This window comes from Pelobates fuscus, chromosome 1, assembly GCF_036172605.1.
Source record: "Pelobates fuscus isolate aPelFus1 chromosome 1, aPelFus1.pri, whole genome shotgun sequence".
Lineage (NCBI taxonomy): Eukaryota > Metazoa > Chordata > Amphibia > Anura > Pelobatidae > Pelobates > Pelobates fuscus.
This window is the reverse complement of record NC_086317.1, coordinates 5859035-5878494: the sequence shown is the minus strand read 5'-3', so window position 1 is coordinate 5878494 and position 19460 is coordinate 5859035. Positions and strand designations below refer to the sequence as shown.

Sequence of the window (19460 nt, the reverse complement as noted above, 5' to 3'; positions counted from 1 at the left end):
CTGGCCATGTCATCATCACCCGACAATGTCACCAAAGCCTGGCCATGTCATCATCACCCGACAATGTCCCCTTAGCCTGGCCATGTCATCATCACCCGACAATGTCCCCTTAGCCTGGCCATGTCATCATCACCCAACAATGTCACCAAAGCCTGGCCATGTCATCATCACCCGACAATGTCACCAAAGCCTGGCCATGTCATCATCACCCGACAATGTCCCCTTAGCCTGGCCATGTCATCATCACCCGACAATGTCCCCTTAGCCTGGCCATGTCATCATCACTCGACAATGTCCCCTTAGCCTGGCCATGTCATCATCACTCGACAATGTCCCCTTAGCCTGGCCATGTCATCATCACTCGACAATGTCCCCTTCGCCTGGCCATGTCATCATCACTCGACAATGTCCCCTTAGCCTGGCCATGTCATCATCACTCGACAATGTCCCCTTAGCCTGGCCATGTCATCATCACTCGACAATGTCCCCTTAGCCTGGCCATGTCATCATCACCCGACAATGTCCCCTTAGCCTGGCCATGTCATCATCACTCGACATTGTCCCCTTAACCTGGCCATGTCATCATCACTCGACAATGTCCCCTTAGCCTGGCCATGTCATCATCACTCGACAATGTCCCCTTTGCCTGGCCATGTCATGATCACTCGACAATGTCCCCTTAGCCTGGCCATGTCATCATCACTCGACAATGTCCCCTTAGCCTGGCCATGTCATCATCACTCGACATTGTCCCCTTAACCTGGCCATGTCATTATCACTCGACAATGTCCCCTTAGCCTGGCCATGTCATCATCACTCGACATTGTCCCCTTTGCCTGGCCATGTCATGATCACTCGACAATGTCCCCTTAGCCTGGCCATGTCATCATCACTCGACATTGTCCCCTTATCCTGGCCATGTCATCATCACTCGACAATGTCCCCTTAGCCTGGCCATGTCATCATCACTCGACAATGTCCCTTTAGCCTGGCCATGTCATCATCACCCGACAATGTCCCCTTAGCCTGGCCATGTCATCATCACCCGACAATGTCCCCTTAACCTGGCCATGTCATCATCACTCGACAATGTCCCCTTAACCTGGCCATGTCATCATCACTCGACAATGTCCCCTTAGCCTGGCCATGTCATCATCACTCGACAATGTCCCCTTAGCCTGGCCATGTCATCATCACTCGACAATGTCCCCTTAGCCTGGCCATGTCATCATCACTCGACAATGTCCCCTTAGCCTGGCCTTTGCTTCGGGATATCTGAAATATAGTGATCTCATTGTCAGATTACACCTGTAGCACACCTAGATTGTTTGAAGTCACATTCCCCACCTCGCTGGTCACTAAAACACATTTTAATAATTACCGTTAATTAGTGGTGCTGAGTATTACACAACAAACATTAATTAATAACACAATTAAGGCCTGTTCAATAAATATATAGAGTTAAAGGGACACTCCAGACTCCTAAAGACATTCATCTTACTAAAGAGCTTTATGTGCATAGAGTGTGTCTTCTTTTCTTATTTAATAAATAGTGCTGATTTTAATAGAAATTGTCTCTTTTATTAATTACCTTGTTACACCCCCCTGGCTGCCAATCAAACAATCGGTTCTGTTACTTCCTGGTTTGGTTAGCTCAGTGGAGATAAACTCGAGAGGCAGCAATTGCTCACGGCTCCGAGCCGGCGGCAACACCAACAGAAAATGGGGTTTACAGAGAGGCAAGTCTTTAACTCCATTATAACATTTAATTTAAAATGTTCATTTATTTCAGGGTTGTTCAGAGTTGAAAATTTAAGGCCAAGTAGCCGAACAGGAATCGCAGTCGAGTTAGAAAATGTTTTGAACTTGGCTATTCTGGCCTTAGATTTGAAGTTTACTTTGAATAGTCCCTTTAGCAAATAACGTTGTCTGTGTGTTTATTTGTGAGCTGACGATGAGACGGACAGGGAGAGATTATATTAAAGCAAGCTTTCTCCATGTCAGACTCGGAGCTGATCACACAATGCAATCCACTCACTGATGGCGGCTTGGATGCCGTCCCTGCAATGAAGGAGCTCTGTCGCTGTGTACGGAGAGAGGTCCAAAGAGATTGAGCAGTCAGACGGGAAAAAGCTCCAGCACCAAATCTTCCTACCTGGACAATTTCTTACCTTAAATAGCAATTGTCATCAAATTTATACTTCCCGTATATCAAAAGTTTATCACATTTAACATAATGATTTTTTTAAATAAATAATATATATTGAGTTATTTTCTCTGGATAGAATAAACATCAAACTGCTATCTGATCTCATTCCCAAAGCATGCGTTGCCAAATGTTTCAAGTCCCCAAAGTGACAGGAGAACGAAAGATAATTTTTATAAAAGCCATTTCTAATTTAGAATTAAGGAACGCGGGGCGGACAGACTGACTGCCGAATTGGCTGCAGGCCCACAGCACATAAGATTTAACTTTGAAATTACTTGGGATCCAGACAATTCATTACCTCTGCTGGTAATCAAGTCTCTGCATTCACTACAACTAACAATATTTTCCTCTCTCCTTTTTAGTATGATAGCTATCATCATTATCCTGGTCGCTGCTATCGCCTTGATCATTGGCATTGGGGTGTCAGGTATGTCCTGCATATTAATAACACAAAGATAAACCTCTCAGATCCACGTTTAGCTGTTTTACATCAATATGTAGAGAATTTAAACATTTAAAAAAAGATTTCTTAGTGGCCGTGCTTTTTGGCTTAAAATTAGTAGAGGGGAAAGGGCCTTGATGTTTTTCTCAAGTTAGGTGTAGTGTCAGAGGTAGTGGGATATGTAAAAACATACAGCAGACTATAGTGTAGTATAACTTGCGTAAAGAAACAATATAACAAATAGAATTGCACTTACAGTTTATAGAGCACAGGTACAGTTTGATGATCTCAGCCAATGAGGTGGAGAGTGGGCGGGGCCTGCCACTACCGGACCTGTGCGACCATGGGGGCCTGAACTGCTATTTAGATATAGAGTGTTAGGAATACGCATTTTATTCCTGACACCATAGGGTTCCTGAAAAGATGGTGATTATTAGGCAAGTTGTATTTTTGAGGATTGATTTTATTATTGAACAACAACCATGTTCTCAATGAACCCAAAAAACTCATTAATATCAAAGCTGAATATTTTTGGAAGTAGTTTTTAGTTTGTTTTTAGTTTTAGCTATTTTAGGGGGATATCTGTGTGTGCAGGTGACTATTACTGTGCATAATTATTAGGCAACTTAACAAAAAACAAATATATACCCATTTCAATTATTTATTTTTACCAGTGAAACCAGGGCCGGACTGGGAAAAAAATTCGGCCCGGGCATTTTTTTATCACAGTGGCCCACTAAGAAGGGGGCGGGGCAGAGAGAGTGTGTTTTGTCATCATTAATGACAAACACGCCCCCTCTCAAAGTGAGCATGTTGGTTCAATGCTCTTCCAGGGCAGACCATGCGCAGAGCTCTGCTGAAGAGCTCTAGCATGAGAAAAAAAGCCCTGTATTTGTTCTGCACAGCGCAAGCAAATTTAATAACATGCTTGCACTGTGTTTCCTTGCAACTTGTCTCTGGTGTCTCTATAAATGGATACCAGGAGACAAAAATGCCAGGAAAGAGTATTGTGCATGTGTTTGGAGCCTGCCATTGTGTGTGTGCAGAGTGAGCTGATTGTGGTGTGGTATTGTGTTATAAGGTCGGTTTTAGTCGTGTTGTGTTTGTGGTGTAATGTAATGCATATGTGGCTAGGGGCTGTAGAGAATGTGTGTATAGGGGATGTAGCAAGAGTGTGCATACAGGCTATAGTGTGTGTGTGTGTGAATATTATATATATATATATATATATAATATAAATATGTTTGGAAGTATTGTGTATGTGTGTGGTGCAGTGTGTCGGGGGGGTTCTGTGTGTATGTGAGGGGTGCAGTATGTGTATGTGAGGTGTGATGTGTGTGAGGGTGCTGTGTGTGATTGATTTGTGTGAGGGTGCTGTGTGATGTGTGTGAGGGTGCTGTGGGTGATTTGTGTGTGTGGGTGCTGTGTGTGATGTGTGTGAGAGTGCTGTGTGTGATGTGTGTGTGAGAGTGCTGTGTGTGTGAGAGTGCTGTGTGTGTGAGAGTGCTGATGTGTGTGAGAGTGCTGTGTGTGAGTGCTGTGTGTGTGAGTGCTGTGTGTGTGAGTGCTGTGTGTGAGAGAGTTCTGTGTGTGAGTGCTGTGTGTGTGAGTGCTGTGTGTGAGAGAGTTCTGTGTGTGAGTGCTGTGTGTGTGAGAGTGTTGTGTGTGAGAGTGCTGTGTGTGAGAGTGCTGTGTGTGTGAGTGCTGTGTGTGTGTGAGAGTGCTGTGTGTGTGAGAGTGCTGTGTGTGTGAGTGCTGTGTGTGAGAGTGTTGTGTGCGTGAGAGTGCTGTGTGTGAGAGTGCTGTGTGTGAGAGTGCTGTATGTGATGTGTATGTTAGAGTGCTGTGTGTGAGAGTGCTGTGTGTGATGTGTATGTTAGAGTGCTGTGTGTGAGAGTGCTGTGGATGATGGGTGTGAGAGTGCTGTGTGTGATGTGTATGTTAGAGTGCTGTGTGTGAGAGTGCTGTGTGTGATGTGCATGTTAGAGTGCTGTGTGTGAGTGCTGTGTGTGATGTGTGTGTGAGAGTGCTGTGTGTGATGTGTGTGTGAGAGTGCTGTGTGTGTGAGAGTGCTGCTGTGTGTGAGAGTGCTGTGTGTGAGAGTGCTGTGTGTGAGAGTGCTGTGTGAGAGTGCTGTGTGTGAGTGCTGTGTGTGTGAGTGCTGTGTGTGTGAGTTCTGTGTGTGAGTGCTGTGTGTGTGAGAGTGCTGCTGTGTGTGAGAGTGTTGTGTGTGAGAGCGCTGTGTGTGAGTGCTGTGTGTGTGAGTGCTGTGTGTGTGAGTTCTGTGTGTGAGTGCTGTGTGTGTGAGAGTGCTGCTGTGTGTGAGAGTGTTGTGTGTGAGAGCGCTGTGTGTGAGTGCTGTGTGCGTGAGAGTGCTGTGTGTGAGAGTGTTGTGTGTGAGAGCGCTGTGTGTGAGAGTGCTGTGTGTGTGAGAGTGCTGTGTGTGTGAGTGCTGTGTGTGAGAGTGTTGTGTGCGTGAGAGTGCTGTGTGTGAGAGTGCTGTGTGTGAGAGTGCTGTATGTGATGTGTATGTTAGAGTGCTGTGTGTGAGAGTGCTGTGTGTGATGTGTATGTTAGAGTGCTGTGTGTGAGAGTGCTGTGGATGATGGGTGTGAGAGTGCTGTGTGTGATGTGTATGTTAGAGTGCTGTGTGTGAGAGTGCTGTGTGTGATGTGCATGTTAGAGTGCTGTGTGTGAGTGCTGTGTGTGATGTGTGTGTGAGAGTGCTGTGTGTGATGTGTGTGTGAGAGTGCTGTGTGTGTGAGAGTGCTGCTGTGTGTGAGAGTGCTGTGTGTGAGAGTGCTGTGTGTGAGAGTGCTGTGTGAGAGTGCTGTGTGTGAGTGCTGTGTGTGTGAGTGCTGTGTGTGTGAGTTCTGTGTGTGAGTGCTGTGTGTGTGAGAGTGCTGCTGTGTGTGAGAGTGTTGTGTGTGAGAGCGCTGTGTGTGAGTGCTGTGTGTGTGAGTGCTGTGTGTGTGAGTTCTGTGTGTGAGTGCTGTGTGTGTGAGAGTGCTGCTGTGTGTGAGAGTGTTGTGTGTGAGAGCGCTGTGTGTGAGTGCTGTGTGCGTGAGAGTGCTGTGTGTGAGAGTGCTGTGTGTGAGAGTGCTGTATGTGATGTGTATGTTAGAGTGCTGTGTGTGAGAGTGCTGTGTGTGATGTGTATGTTAGAGTGCTGTGTGAGAGTGCTGTGGATGATGGGTGTGAGAGTGCTGTGTGTGATGTGTATGTTAGAGTGCTGTGTGTGAGAGTGCTGTGTGTGATGTGCATGTTAGAGTGCTGTGTGTGAGTGCTGTGTGTGATGTGTGTGTGAGAGTGCTGTGTGTGATGTGTGTGTGAGAGTGCTGTGTGTGTGAGAGTGCTGCTGTGTGTGAGAGTGCTGTGTGTGAGAGTGCTGTGTGTGAGAGTGCTGTGTGAGAGTGCTGTGTGTGAGTGCTGTGTGTGTGAGTGCTGTGTGTGTGAGTTCTGTGTGTGAGTGCTGTGTGTGTGAGAGTGCTGCTGTGTGTGAGAGTGTTGTGTGTGAGAGCGCTGTGTGTGAGTGCTGTGTGTGTGAGTGCTGTGTGTGTGAGTTCTGTGTGAGAGTGCTGTGTGTGTGAGAGTGCTGCTGTGTGTGAGAGTGTTGTGTGTGAGAGCGCTGTGTGTGAGAGTGCTGTGTGTGTGAGAGTGCTGTGTGTGTGAGAGTGCTGTGTGTGAGAGTGTTGTGTGCGTGAGAGTTCTGTGTGTGTGAGAGTGCTGTGTGTGTGAGTGCTGTGTGTGAGAGTGTTGTGTGCGTGAGAGTGCTGTGTGTGAGAGTGCTGTGTGTGAGAGTGCTGTGTGTGTGAGAGTGCTGTATGTGATGTGTATGTTAGAGTGCTGTGTGTGAGAGTGCTGTGTGTGATGTGTATGTTAGAGTGCTGTGTGTGAGAGTGCTGTGGATGATGGGTGTGAGAGTGCTGTGGGTGATGTGTATGTTAGAGTGCTGTGTGTGAGAGTGCTGTGTGTGATGTGCATGTTAGAGTGCTGTGTGTGAGTGCTGTGTGTGATGTGTGTGTGAGAGTGCTGTGTGTGATGTGTGTGTGAGAGTGCTGTGTGTGTGAGAGTGCTGCTGTGTGTGAGAGTGCTGTGTGTGAGAGTGCTGTGTGTGATGTGTATGTTAGAGTGCTGTGTGTGAGAGTGCTGTGGATAATGGGTGTGAGAGTGCTGTGTGTGATGTGTATGTTAGAGTGCTGTGTGTGAGAGTGCTGTGTGTGATGTGCATGTTAGAGTGCTGTGTGTGAGTGCTGTGTGTGCTGTGTGTGTGAGAGTGCTGTGTGTGATGTGTGTGTGAGTGCTGTGTGTGTGAGAGTGCTGCTGTGTGTGTGAGTGCTGTGTGTGTGAGTGCTGTGTGTGTGAGTGCTGTGGATGATGGGTGTGAGAGTGCTGTGTGTGATGTGTATGTTAGAGTGCTGTGTGTGAGAGTGCTGTGTGTGATGTGCATGTTAGAGTGCTGTGTGTGAGTGCTGTGTGTGCTGTGTGTGTGAGAGTGCTGTGTGTGATGTGTGTGTGAGAGTGCTGTGTGTGTGAGAGTGCTGCTGTGTGTGTGAGTGCTGTGTGTGTGAGTGCTGTGTGTGTGAGTGCTGTGTGTGAGAGAGTTCTGTGTGTGAGTGCTGTGTGTGTGAGTGCTGTGTGTGAGTGCTGTGTGTGTGAGAGTGTTGTGTGTGAGAGTGCTGTGTGTGAGAGTGCTGTGTGTGTGAGTGCTGTGTGTGTGTGAGAGTGCTGTGTGTGTGAGAGTGCTGTGTGTGTGAGTGCTGTGTGTGAGAGTGTTGTGTGCGTGAGAGTGCTGTGTGTGAGAGTGCTGTATGTGAGAGTGCTGTGTGTGTGAGAGTGCTGTATGTGATGTGTATGTTAGAGTGCTGTGTGTGAGAGTGCTGTGGATGATGGGTGTGAGAGTGCTGTGTGTGATGTGTATGTTAGAGTGCTGTGTGTGAGAGTGCTGTGTCTGATGTGTCCATCCATGGATTCTGTCAGTGTTTTGATCTGTTCACCATCAACATTGCGTGCAGAAGCAACCACAGCCTCCCAGACACTGTTCAGAGAGGTGTACTGTTTTCCCTCCTTGTAAATCTCACATTAAATATCACATAAATCTCACAGGTGAACAAGGAGGCCATGTCATTAGATTTTCTTCTTTTATACCCTTTCTTGCCAGCCACGCTGTGGAGTACTTGGACGCGTGTGATGGAGCATTGTCCTGCATGAAAATCATGTTTTTCTTGAAGGATGCAGACTTCTTCCTGTACCACTGCTTGAAGAAGGTGTCTTCCAGAAACTGGCAGTAGGACTGGGAGTTGAGCTTGACTCCATCCTCAACCCGAAAAGGCCCCACAAGCTCATCTTTGATGATACCAGCCCAAACCAGTACTCCACCTCCACCTTGCTGGCATCTGAGTCGGACTGGAGCTCTCTGCCCTTTACCAATCCAGCCACGGGCCCATCCATCTGGCCCATCAAGACTCACTCTCATTTCATCAGTCCATAAAACCTTAGAAAAATCAGTCTTGAGATATTTCTCGGCCCAGTCTTGACGTTTCAGCTTGTGTGTCTTGTTCAGTGGTGGTCGTCTTTCAGCCTTTCTTACCTTGGCCATGTCTCTGAGTATTGCACACCTTGTGCTTTTGGGCACTCCAGTGATGTTGCAGCTCTGAAATATGGCCAAACTGGTGGCAAGTGGCATCTTGGCAGCTGCACGCTTGACTTTTCTCAGTTCATGGGCAGTTATTTTGCGCCTTGGTTTTTCCACACGCTTCTTGCAACCCTGTTGACTATTTTGAATGGAACGCTTGATTGTTCGATGATCACGCTTCAGAAGCTTTGCAATTTTAAGAGTGCTGCATCCCTCTGCAAGATATCTCACTATTTTTGACTTTTCTGAGCCTGTCAAGTCCTTCTTTTGACCCATTTTGCCAAAGGAAAGGAAGTTGCCTAATAATTATGCACACCTGATATAGGGTGTTGATGTCATTAGACCACACCCCTTCTCATTACAGAGATGCACATCACCTAATATGCTTAATTGGTAGTAGGCTTTCGAGCCTATACAGCTTGGAGTAAGACAACATGCATAAAGAGGATGATGTGGTCAAAATACTCATTTGCCTAATAATTCTGCACTCCCTGTATTATACGATTTAATCCGGTATCTATTTACTCCTAAATGTAGAAATTAGGGAATCTCGTACAAACTAACCTGCTGTGTTTATGTGGGCAGCGGATATAGAATCGATTGCGGAATGTTTTGTATCAGTGGTTTTATTGGTTAATAAATAACATTATGCACCGGTAACATGGCTTCATCCAATGTCTGTCCTGTTTGTAGGTCAGGATTCTTCCTCGGTGGTAACGAATGACGCTGTAGGAAAAATTGGAGAAGACGTGATTTTGGGTTGCTCTTTTCCGGCTGCGAAAGACAGTCCGAACATCCTGTGGGAGAAGGTGGGAGTGAACAGTTATGTGTACAAATACGAGAATGCCGCCGCTGTGCTTTCTGGTCAGAATGCCGGTTTTAAAGGACGTACATCACTCTTCCTCAACCAACTGACATCCGGAAATGCTTCTCTGTTTCTCAGCAATCTCGAACTTTCAGATGCTGGTGAATACAAGTGCACAGTGACCAATTCCAATGGCAATGGAGTGGGCAAGCTCACTCTGCAGGTTGGAGGTGAGTGTGAGTGACTGGGTACAATCTCATAATAGTGTATGAGGTGAAACACAGGCATGGGCTGGTACAAGGAGGCAGTGTCTGTGACAGACACTGACTATTGGGAAATAGATACAGAGCATGATATTCAAGCATTCCTTAAACAGAGTGTAGACCAATGATAGTACAAATCACACCAAGGCCCAATATCCCCCATGTACCCGGGTATAAAAGTTCTGGTGCAGCTTTCAGTCCATTGTTCTGGATACTCAGAAAACTCAACTTATCTGGGAAAACAGAATGTAATGGAGCTCCTGTACTGAGGCTGGGTACCACCATGTGACGGACTACCTGGCACCACAACTGGGTACCTCTGTCAATTGCTGCTTCCTAGCAACACCAAGTACTTCCAGCACTCCACCAGACACCATCAGCACTGCAGTCCCTGTATCCAGCATTACAGCTTGGCTGGGATCTTGCTGTCCTCCACCCAAACTGGACCCATGACCAGGATCCAGCTTCTAGTGGTGGAACCTCTCCTACTCCAGAGAGTATAACAGGATAGCTCTTACAAGAGCTAGGGATATAGCTGTTATAGCTGTTCCCTCCAAACATGAGATGAGACTCTATGTTGAGGGTAAGCAGGGACTCATTTATTGGTAGCCACAACTGGCCTTATATGCAAGTTCCCATGCAAGGGGTACTCCCTTCTCCGCCCCTGGACCTGAGAGTAGACTATAGTAAAAACATACACACGATTACATTGGCTCTCAGGTCTAGGACACTTGCATACAAAATAGGTGTAATCCCTCCCCTGTGCCTGAGAGATAATGGAGTCAGGAACTGTACTGACAAACACTGACTAGAAATGCATCCCCTGCCTGCATAAACCATAATATGCAAATGTACCTGAATATGCAAATTAAGGAGCCTTGCTATTCAAGTACATAACTGTTTCAAGATCATTAACAACCAACAGGTGGCACTGTAGAGGCCGCACAGCCCAGTCTACATATTTGGTACAGAACCATCAGCAGGACAAGAGAGCACATGAGACCTTTAACAAATAACAAAAATGCACACCCTGCACCTGTAATGGGCACAGGGTGACTTAGACATTTAGGGAACCACAGGAGGTGTCAGTCATATGCTCCCAGTGATGGTGACTACCGTCACAGATCTACATCCACAAGGCATTGTGTTGCTGTTCTAAGTGCAGCAACTAGCCTGGTATGACCCAGTGATGGTGACTACCATCACAGATCTACATTCACAAGGCATTGTGTTGCTGTTCGAGGTGCAGCAACTAGCCTGGTATGACCCAGTGATGGTGACTACCATCACAGATCTACATTCACAAGGTTTGCACTCTCTCTTTAAAGGGCAGCTGTGCCCACTTGCAGACTCAGCTGGTATCTGGCCGGTCTCAGGAGGAGAGATACTTGGCATAATACTCCTGTTGGACTAACCAGATTTAGTGAAACACAGGAGTAAACTGTGGGAATAGTGGGTATAACACACACCTCATACGACATTAGCTCTCAGTGTTTTCATCCACCACATATTCAGTGAATACACGATTCTTTATCGCTATTAAATACATATATTCATGAAATTATTGTCTCCCAGGTTTCAGCGATCTGACAATAACTGGCGTCCCTCCAAACACTCTGCTTTGTGAGTCTCCCAGTTGGTACCCACAACCTTCAGTTACATGGAGCAATAAGACTGGAAATACCATCAGCCTGGTCAATCTTACCAACACCACCTTCACACCTTCATTATACAACATGTTCCAGGTGAACTCCAGCCTTAAGGAAGTCCAGCGGAATATTCAGTACACGTGTGTAATACAGAATCAGCTGGCCAAAGCTGAGGGAGATGTTATATGGACAGGTATGTAATATGATTGGGGAACTTTTTAAATTTGGGAATGTCATCTGAGACAAAGGTTAAATGGGACATGTACCATTCACAGACTTCACACAACAAAGCATAGAAAAAAGGGAATTGGGAGGCACACCCAGAACATGTGGCCGTATGGTGGAACTGAATCTCATATTTGTTTGCTGAGATAGGTGAATTTAAGTAGCCTTATAACGTTTTTAACTGTATTTTGCTTGTGTGTGCTTTTCCTTAATCTGTTCTTTGTATAAATTTTGGTCTTTACGCCAGCATCGCTGTTTAGAAATGCATGTTCTGTATATTTGGAATCCAGACCAGATTCCTATTGGGCTGAGGAACCCATCCCACCATATAGGTTCACCTTGGGGGGTGACCACAGGAAAGCATAATCTGAGAGAGAGCCCCGGTGGGAGAATCAAGTAGAGACAGGGCAAGACACAGATCGGAAGAGAGGTGCAGACACAGAAGAGACTGCAGTAGAGGATGAGCTAAGGTGAAGTGCACAGTGTGGAATTATTATCATTATTATTTTATTATTTATAGAGTTGAGCGGACACCTGGATGTTCGGATCGAACTTGACCCCGAACTTGACCCCGAACCCCATTCAAGTCAATGGGGATCCGAACGTGTGGGCACAAAAATGTCTCTAACAAAGTCCAGGAAAGGGCTAGAGGGCTGCAAAAGGAAGTCAAATGGGTGTAAGAGTAGGACAAGTGCCCTGCAAACAAATGTGGATAGGGAAATCACTTAAAAATAACATAAAATAAGCACCCGCTTAGTAGATAACTCCCTAATTCCCACGGTGTCTTTCAGCCACATTTACTAATACTAAGTAAAGATTACTTAGTATTAGTAAATTCAGCCCCTACTCGCTATACCGCGAGTAGGGGCATGTCTAATAAAAAAACAAAAAACAAAACCTATTGCCCCCACCCCTGCACGGCGGGTGGAGGCCCTAAATAACAATAAGGGAGGGGGACCTACTGTCCTCCCCCTCATCCCCCACCCCTGAGCGGTGGGTGGGGGCCATAAATAAGAATTTTTTTGGGGGAGGGGGGTTTGGGGACCCCTAGTCACCTTGGGAGTTACATTTTTATTTAGGGCCCCCACCTGCCGCTCAGGGATGGGGGCCGGGGGGGACAGTAGGTCCCCCCCCTTGTTGGTATTTAGGGCCCCCACCCGCCTCGCAGGGGTGGGGCCCGGGGGGGAAGGACAGTAGGGCCCCCCCCAATTTTTATTTATGGTCCCCACCCACCGCTCAGGGGTGGGGGCCGGGGGGGAGGACAGTAGGTGCCCCCCCAATTCTTATTTATGGCCCCCACCTGCCGCGCTGGGGTGGGGGCCGGGGGGAGGACAGTAGGTGTCCCCCCCAAATTCTTATTTATGGCCCCCACCCACTGCTCATGGGTGGGGGCCGGGAGGAAGGACAGTAGGTCCCCCCCTTATTGGTATTTAGGGCCCCCACCCGCTGCTCAGGGGTGAGGGCCGGCAATAGGTCCCCCTTTAGTTTAAAAGCCCCCACTCACGCTCAGGAGGGGGGAATGTTTTTTTTTTTTTTTTTAAACAGTGAGCAGCCTCAGGATGCTCACTGTTTAATAGACATGCCCCTACTCGCGGTATAGCGAGTAGGGGCATAATTTAATAATACTAAGTAACCAGCTTATATAGAGGCTGAGTCACATGCTGCACTGGCCAATAACAGCCATGCCATTAGTAGGCATGGCTGTGATGGCTTCTAAGGGTACACGAGTCAAACGCTTGTTGATTGGCTGCCCTGCAGCCTTTCAAAACGCGTCACTAAATCGCCGAACACCGAACTCCAACCCGAACATACACGGATATGCCAGTGTTCGGGTCCGGGGACCAAAAAACATAATGTTCGGTACGAACCCAAACTTTACAGTACGGGTTCGCTCAACTCTAATTATTTATATAGCGCCATCAGATTCCGTAGCGCTGTACAATGCCTCCAGGCTCTCCGTCTGTAAAGGCAGATTTACTCTTGTTGCAATTCATGTGATTCTCTTAACACTCCCACAGCAAGCATGTCTCTAGCGTGAACACACCCTGTCACCCTGAACACATACCAACATACAGTCACCCTTCTTCTCACATCCACCCCCAAATTAAATTACATACATTTACCAACCCAGCCACATTCACTTAGTCACACTTACTCACCCTGTCACCCAACCACTATGCACCTTCCTGTTCACATACCCTTACCCACCTTGTCACTTACACCTACCAATCCACCCGTTCACATACCCTTACCCACCTAGTCACCTACACCTACCAAGCCACCCGTTCCCATACCCTTACCCACCTAGTCACCTACACCTACCAAGCCACCCGTTCCCATACCCTTACCCACCTAGTCACCTACACCTACCAAGCCACCTGTTCCCATACCCTTACCCACCTAGTCACCTACACCTACCAAGCCACCCGTTCACATACCCTTACCCACCTAGTCACCTACACCTACAAAGCCACCTGTTCCCATACCCTTACCCACCTAGTCACCTACACCTACCAAGCCACCTGTTCCCATACCCTTACCCACCTAGTCACCTACACCTACCAAGCCACCCGTTCCCATACCCTTACCCATCTAGTCACCTACACCTACCAAGCCACCGGTTCCCATACCCTTACCCACCTAGTCACCTACACCTACCATGCCACCCGTTCACATACCCTTACCCACCTAGTCACCTACACCTACCAAGCCACCCGTTCAAATACCCTTACCCACCTAGTCACCTACACCTACCAAGCCACCTGTTCCCATACCCTTACCCACCTAGTCACCTACACCTACCAAGCCACCTGTTCCCATACCCTTACCCACCTAGTCACCTACACCTACCAAGCCACCCGTTCAAATACCCTTACCCACCTAGTCACCTACACCTACCAAGCCACTCGTTCAAATACCCTTACCCACTTAGTCACCTACACCTACCAAGCTACCTGTTCCCATACCCTTACCCACCTAGTAATCTACACCTACCAAGCCACCCATTCAAATACCCTTACCCACCTAGTCACCTACACCTACCAAGCCACCCGTTCACATACCCTTACCCACCTTGTCACCTACACCTACCAAGCCACCTGTTCACATACCCTTACCCACCTAGTCACCTACACCTACCAAGCCACCCGTTCACATACCCTTACCCACCTAGTCACCTACACCTACCAAGCCACCTGTTCCCATACCCTTACCCACCTAGTCACCTACACCTACCAAGCCACCTGTTCCCATACCCTTACCCACCTAGTCACCTACACCTACCAAGCCACCCGTTCCCATACCCTTACCCATCTAGTCACCTACACCTACCAAGCCACCCGTTCACATACCCTTACCCACCTAGTCACCTACACCTACCAAGCCACCCGTTCAAATACCCTTACCCACCTAGTCACCTACACCTACCAAGCCATCCGTTCCCATACCCTTACCCACCTAGTCACCTACACCTACCAAGCCACCTGTTCCCATACCCTTACCCACCTAGTCACCTACACCTACCAAGCCACCCGTTCAAATACCCTTACCCACCTAGTCACCTACACCTACCAAGCCACCTGTTCCCATACCCTTACCCACCTAGTCACCTACACCTACCAAGCCATCCGTTCCCATACCCTTACCCACCTAGTCACCTACACCTACCAAGCCACCTGTTCCCATACCCTTACCCACCTAGTCACCTACACCTACCAAGCCACCCGTTCAAATACCCTTACCCACCTAGTCACCTACACCTACCAAGCCACCCATTCAAATACCCTTACCCACCTAGTCACCTACACCTACCAAGCCACCCGTTCACATACCCTTACCCACCTAGTCACCTACACCTACCAAGCCACCTGTTCACATACCCTTACCCACCTAGTCACCTACACATACCAAGCCACCTGTTCACATACCCTTACCCTCCTAGTTACCTACACCTACCAAGCCACCCATTCACATACCCTTACCCACCTAGTCAAGTTCACACAGCTATTGGCTAGCTGGAGAAACCACACCACGCAAACGTCATTCCGAGCATAAAAGAGATCCTTGTCAAACATGACACCAGCATGATGCACAGTGTCACAACATGTGCAAGCCAGCATCTCGATAGAGCAGGAGCAACATATAATGTGACACCCATCCACCATGCTGAGAGTTACAGGAGAGATTCTGAGACAGAGGGTGAGAGAGTGGGAGAAAGAGAGAGAGGTACTGAGACAAAGGGTGAGAGAGAGGTGCTAAGACACTGATCAAATTAGTGATGTACTAAGTAACAGGTATAGTTAGAGAAAAAACTAGAGACATGTATGAATAGTCAGAGACAGACTGAGACAGACACAGCGAGACAGACACATGGAAAGTATGACAGAGACTGGGACAAGGCATACCGTTTGCATGTTTTGTAACAATCTCATTTAATTCAGAATGAAAATTGTTGGGTCTCCTGGAAGAGGTAGGTGATATAAAACAGATTAGACAGCTCCCCCCACTCTCACTTGCAGAGCCAAGCAAAGGGAGAGAAGAGCTATCAATCAACCTGGTATGTTGGAGAAAAAATAGAGCAGTGAATAATATATTCACTAGCCCCTGACTAGCCCCTGACGAAGGAGTATTACACTCCGAAACGCGCGTCGGGTTTCGTTTGCAGGCGGATTCCTCACTCACTGAGCACTCACCGAGCACTATGCACGAGGGAATCCCCTTTTGACCACTTTTATTATTTTTCCTTTTTTCGTTAATTTGATGTCTGTTCATTTGAACTTACAAGCTGGACTAGTGTAACGGCAGCTTAAGGGGACAGTCTACAGGGCTTATTAGCGACAGAACACCCACGAAGGTGTTGGGGGGAGTTTATAGGAGATGAGATTTAGAGGCTTACTGGGTACTGAAACCTAACTCTACCATACAAATCATCATATATCCTATTAACCTTTTACACCCCATAGCTATTCTGTAAGCCGATGTACAATGGACACTTTATGTCCTTTTTATCACTGTGCAACTCTGTCTCCCTCTACCTAACTGTCCAACCTCTGTAAGATTCAAAGGTATCTAATCTACTACGTTTTCTTTTGGTTTCCTATGTGGACACCCAATAGGGATATTTACATAGTATAGCATTTTTTATGCTTTAATTCCTACCCTTTGGCGTTCCAGCATACCTACTGGGAATTTCGTAGTCGTTTTCACAAGCATTTATTAGACACTGTCCAATTGTATCCTTTCTATAGTCTGCTCAATAAAGTTACAGTTTTTTCTGTTTATGCTAGGATACATATCTTTTTAGTGTTTCTAATATTTTTGTGCTTAACTTTTAGATACCTAGTTTCTTGGACTTAACTATAGGCATCTCTATATTATTCACTGCTCTATTTTTTCTCCAACATACCAGGTTGATTGATAGCTCTTCTCTCCCTTTGCTTGGCTCTGCAAGTGAGAGTGGGGGGAGCTGTCTAATCTGTTCAATATTTTGTAAATTGCATATCCATATCTGGGTTCAAGCCCAACTTAGGTGGAACTGGTACCACCATCCTGGCCCGTTACCCTAGTCTCAGATTCAACAGTTTGCTGGTCAGAGACAGGGGTACTTTATATCCAATCCTCTCATTTAGGTGATATAAAACAGATGTAAGGACATTAAAGATTGAAATCAATGTATTTTAAAGCGTATTGTGCAAGGTTTGATGTGTAAGAGTAGGCAGGAGCATTAAGTCACATAGATGAAGGTTACCAGGTTAGGGAAGGGTTTACATGCTTTGCTTGGTGTGCGTTGATGGCTGTTGGAACCTGTGGGTTGATGGGTCCAAGTAAACGAAGATTGATAAGCCGTAGCAGATGAGGGTTGTTAAGTCAGGACAGATTAGGGTTTATAGGTTCTGGTAGGTGATGCTTTACAGATCGAAGTGGACGTGGGTCAGAGAGAATGTGGTTTGATAAGTCATTGTAGGTGATTGTACTGTGTATAGATCCAAGCAGTTAATGTTTTTTGATCCAGGAAGCTGAAGGTTTGTGGAGTCATGTGAGTGAAGGTTTCTGGGTCTTACTGTGGGTAGGTAGATTGTTCCGGGTGGATTGTGATCCTGTTTTATTATTTTGTTTTAATCTTTTTCTCTACAGCTTCTGGTGTCAAAACACAGACTCGCCTGGACATTATCAACTCGGCAGATATTCCATTACCTCCTTTATGTCTACTTTGTGTCCTCTGCTTTCAGCTTATATCTCAGCTTGTCTGATGGACATAATGTGGTCAGGTAACTAAAAGCCAAGAATCCACACGGATTCTTCTCCTCATACATGTATAAAACCTTATACACAAACAAAATAAGAGATTAAATGCATAAAAGACAATGACGATTTGACCAGTTATGCCTTATCAAGTTTCAGAATTATACCAACAGTCCTCGATCAAGGGTGAACAGGGGTCATCACCTCCACCTTTTTTAGATTGATAAAAACAATGTGAAAAATATATAAATTAAACCAATAAAATGCTGATCTGTTTATTTGAATTCTTGTGGTACCAGAGGGGACTCAAGTATAAACCAGTCTGTTGGAGAATGCCATGAATTTGGCAAGCATTGAATACCATGTACAATCTATTTTTCGCTGTTTGGATGGATTAAATGGGTCGCTGACTGGCTGTGGTCTATGATAACAGTTTGTTTTTCTGTGTATTTCAGAGCAGTGCAAGTTCACAGTATGGACCCACAGACCTTTCCACATGGATGGAAAAACAGACATTTGCTGAGACAAACATTAAGGTCCGTTTGGATGAATTTCCGTCTACAGCTTTTATTCTGGTTCTTTTCTCGGGTCTTCGTATTGCACATCGACTGTCACAATTTGTTACCGGCTCATTGGGGGGCGCTACTGAGACTCTCCTGTCTGACGCTTCGTGGGAGTTTATCTGTGAATTTAGATGATTTGACAGATCCAGCAGAGATATCTACTTTCAACTCTACAAAAACCATAATATGACCTACATGTCAAGGGCAATCCTATCTACAGCTTTAAACTTAATGTGATATAATAATGTTACCCACCCAGGGGCAATCCTATCTACAGCTTTACCCTTACCATGATATAACCCTCCCGGGGCAATCCTATCTACAGCTTTACCCTTACCATGATATAACCCTCCCGGGGCAATCCTATCTACAGCTTTACCCATACCATGATATAACCCTCCCGGGGCAATCCTATCTACAGCTTTACCCTTACCATGATATAACCCTCCCGGGGCAATCCTATCTACAGCTTTAAACTTCCTGTGATATAATAATGTTACCCACCCAGGGGCAATCCTATCTGCAGCTTTAACCTTACCATGATATAATCCCCCCGGGGCAATCCTATCTGCAGCTTTACCCTTACCATGATATAACCCTCCCGGGGCAATCCTATCTACAGCTTTACCCATACCATGATATAACCCTCCCGGGGCAATCCTATCTACAGCTTTACCCTTACCATGATATAACCCTCCCGGGGCAATCCTATCTACAGCTTTAAACTTCCTGTGATATAATAATGTTACCCACCCAGGGGCAATCCTATCTACAGCTTTACCCTTACCATGATATAACCCTCCCGGGGCAATCCTATCTACAGCTTTACCCTTACCATGATATAACCCTCCCGGGGCAATCCTATCTACAGCTTTACCCTTACCATGATATAACCCTCCCGGGGCAATCCTATCTACAGCTTTATCCTTACCATGATATAACCCTCCCGGGGCAATCCTATCTACAGCTTTAAACTTCCTGTGATATAATAATGTTACCCACCCAGGGGCAATCCTATCTACAGCTTTACCTTTACCATGATATAACCCTCCCGGGCAATCCTATCTACAGCTTTAAACTTACTGTGATATAATAATGTTACCCACCCAGGGGCAATCCTATCTGCAGCTTTACCCTTACCATGTTATAACCCTCCCGGGGCAATCCTATCTACAGCTTTACCCTTACTGTGATATAACCCACCCGGGGCAATAATATCTACAGCTTTACCCTTACAGTGATATAACCCACCCGGGGCAATAATATCTACAGCTTTACCCTTACCGTGATATAACCCACCCAGGGGCAATAATATCTACAGCTTTACCCTTACCGTGATATAACCCACCCCGGGGCAATAATATCTACAGCTTTACCCTTACCGTGATATAACCCACCTGGGGCAATAATATCTACAGCTTTACCCTTA

At 46.5% G+C, this 19460-nt stretch overlaps 1 protein-coding gene across 2 annotated transcripts in view; it reads left to right on the top strand.

Moving 5' to 3' along the window:
* Nucleotides 1-18383, top strand: part of VTCN1 (V-set domain containing T cell activation inhibitor 1) — a 56395-nt gene extending 38012 nt beyond the window's left edge. The window contains exons 2-6 of one of the 2 annotated variants that reach the window (XM_063441844.1): nucleotides 2572-2636; nucleotides 8980-9321; nucleotides 10930-11196; nucleotides 17361-17494; nucleotides 17924-18383. In XM_063441844.1, the coding sequence (XP_063297914.1) occupies nucleotides 2572-2636; nucleotides 8980-9321; nucleotides 10930-11196; nucleotides 17361-17476 (790 nt within the window). In that variant the 3' untranslated portion in view covers nucleotides 17477-17494; nucleotides 17924-18383. Of the gene's footprint in view, nucleotides 1-2571; nucleotides 2637-8979; nucleotides 9322-10929; nucleotides 11197-17360; nucleotides 17745-17923 lie in introns of those variants that run through there. The other variant, XM_063441838.1, reaches the window with a different exon arrangement.
* Nucleotides 18384-19460: the final 1077 nt, after the last annotated feature.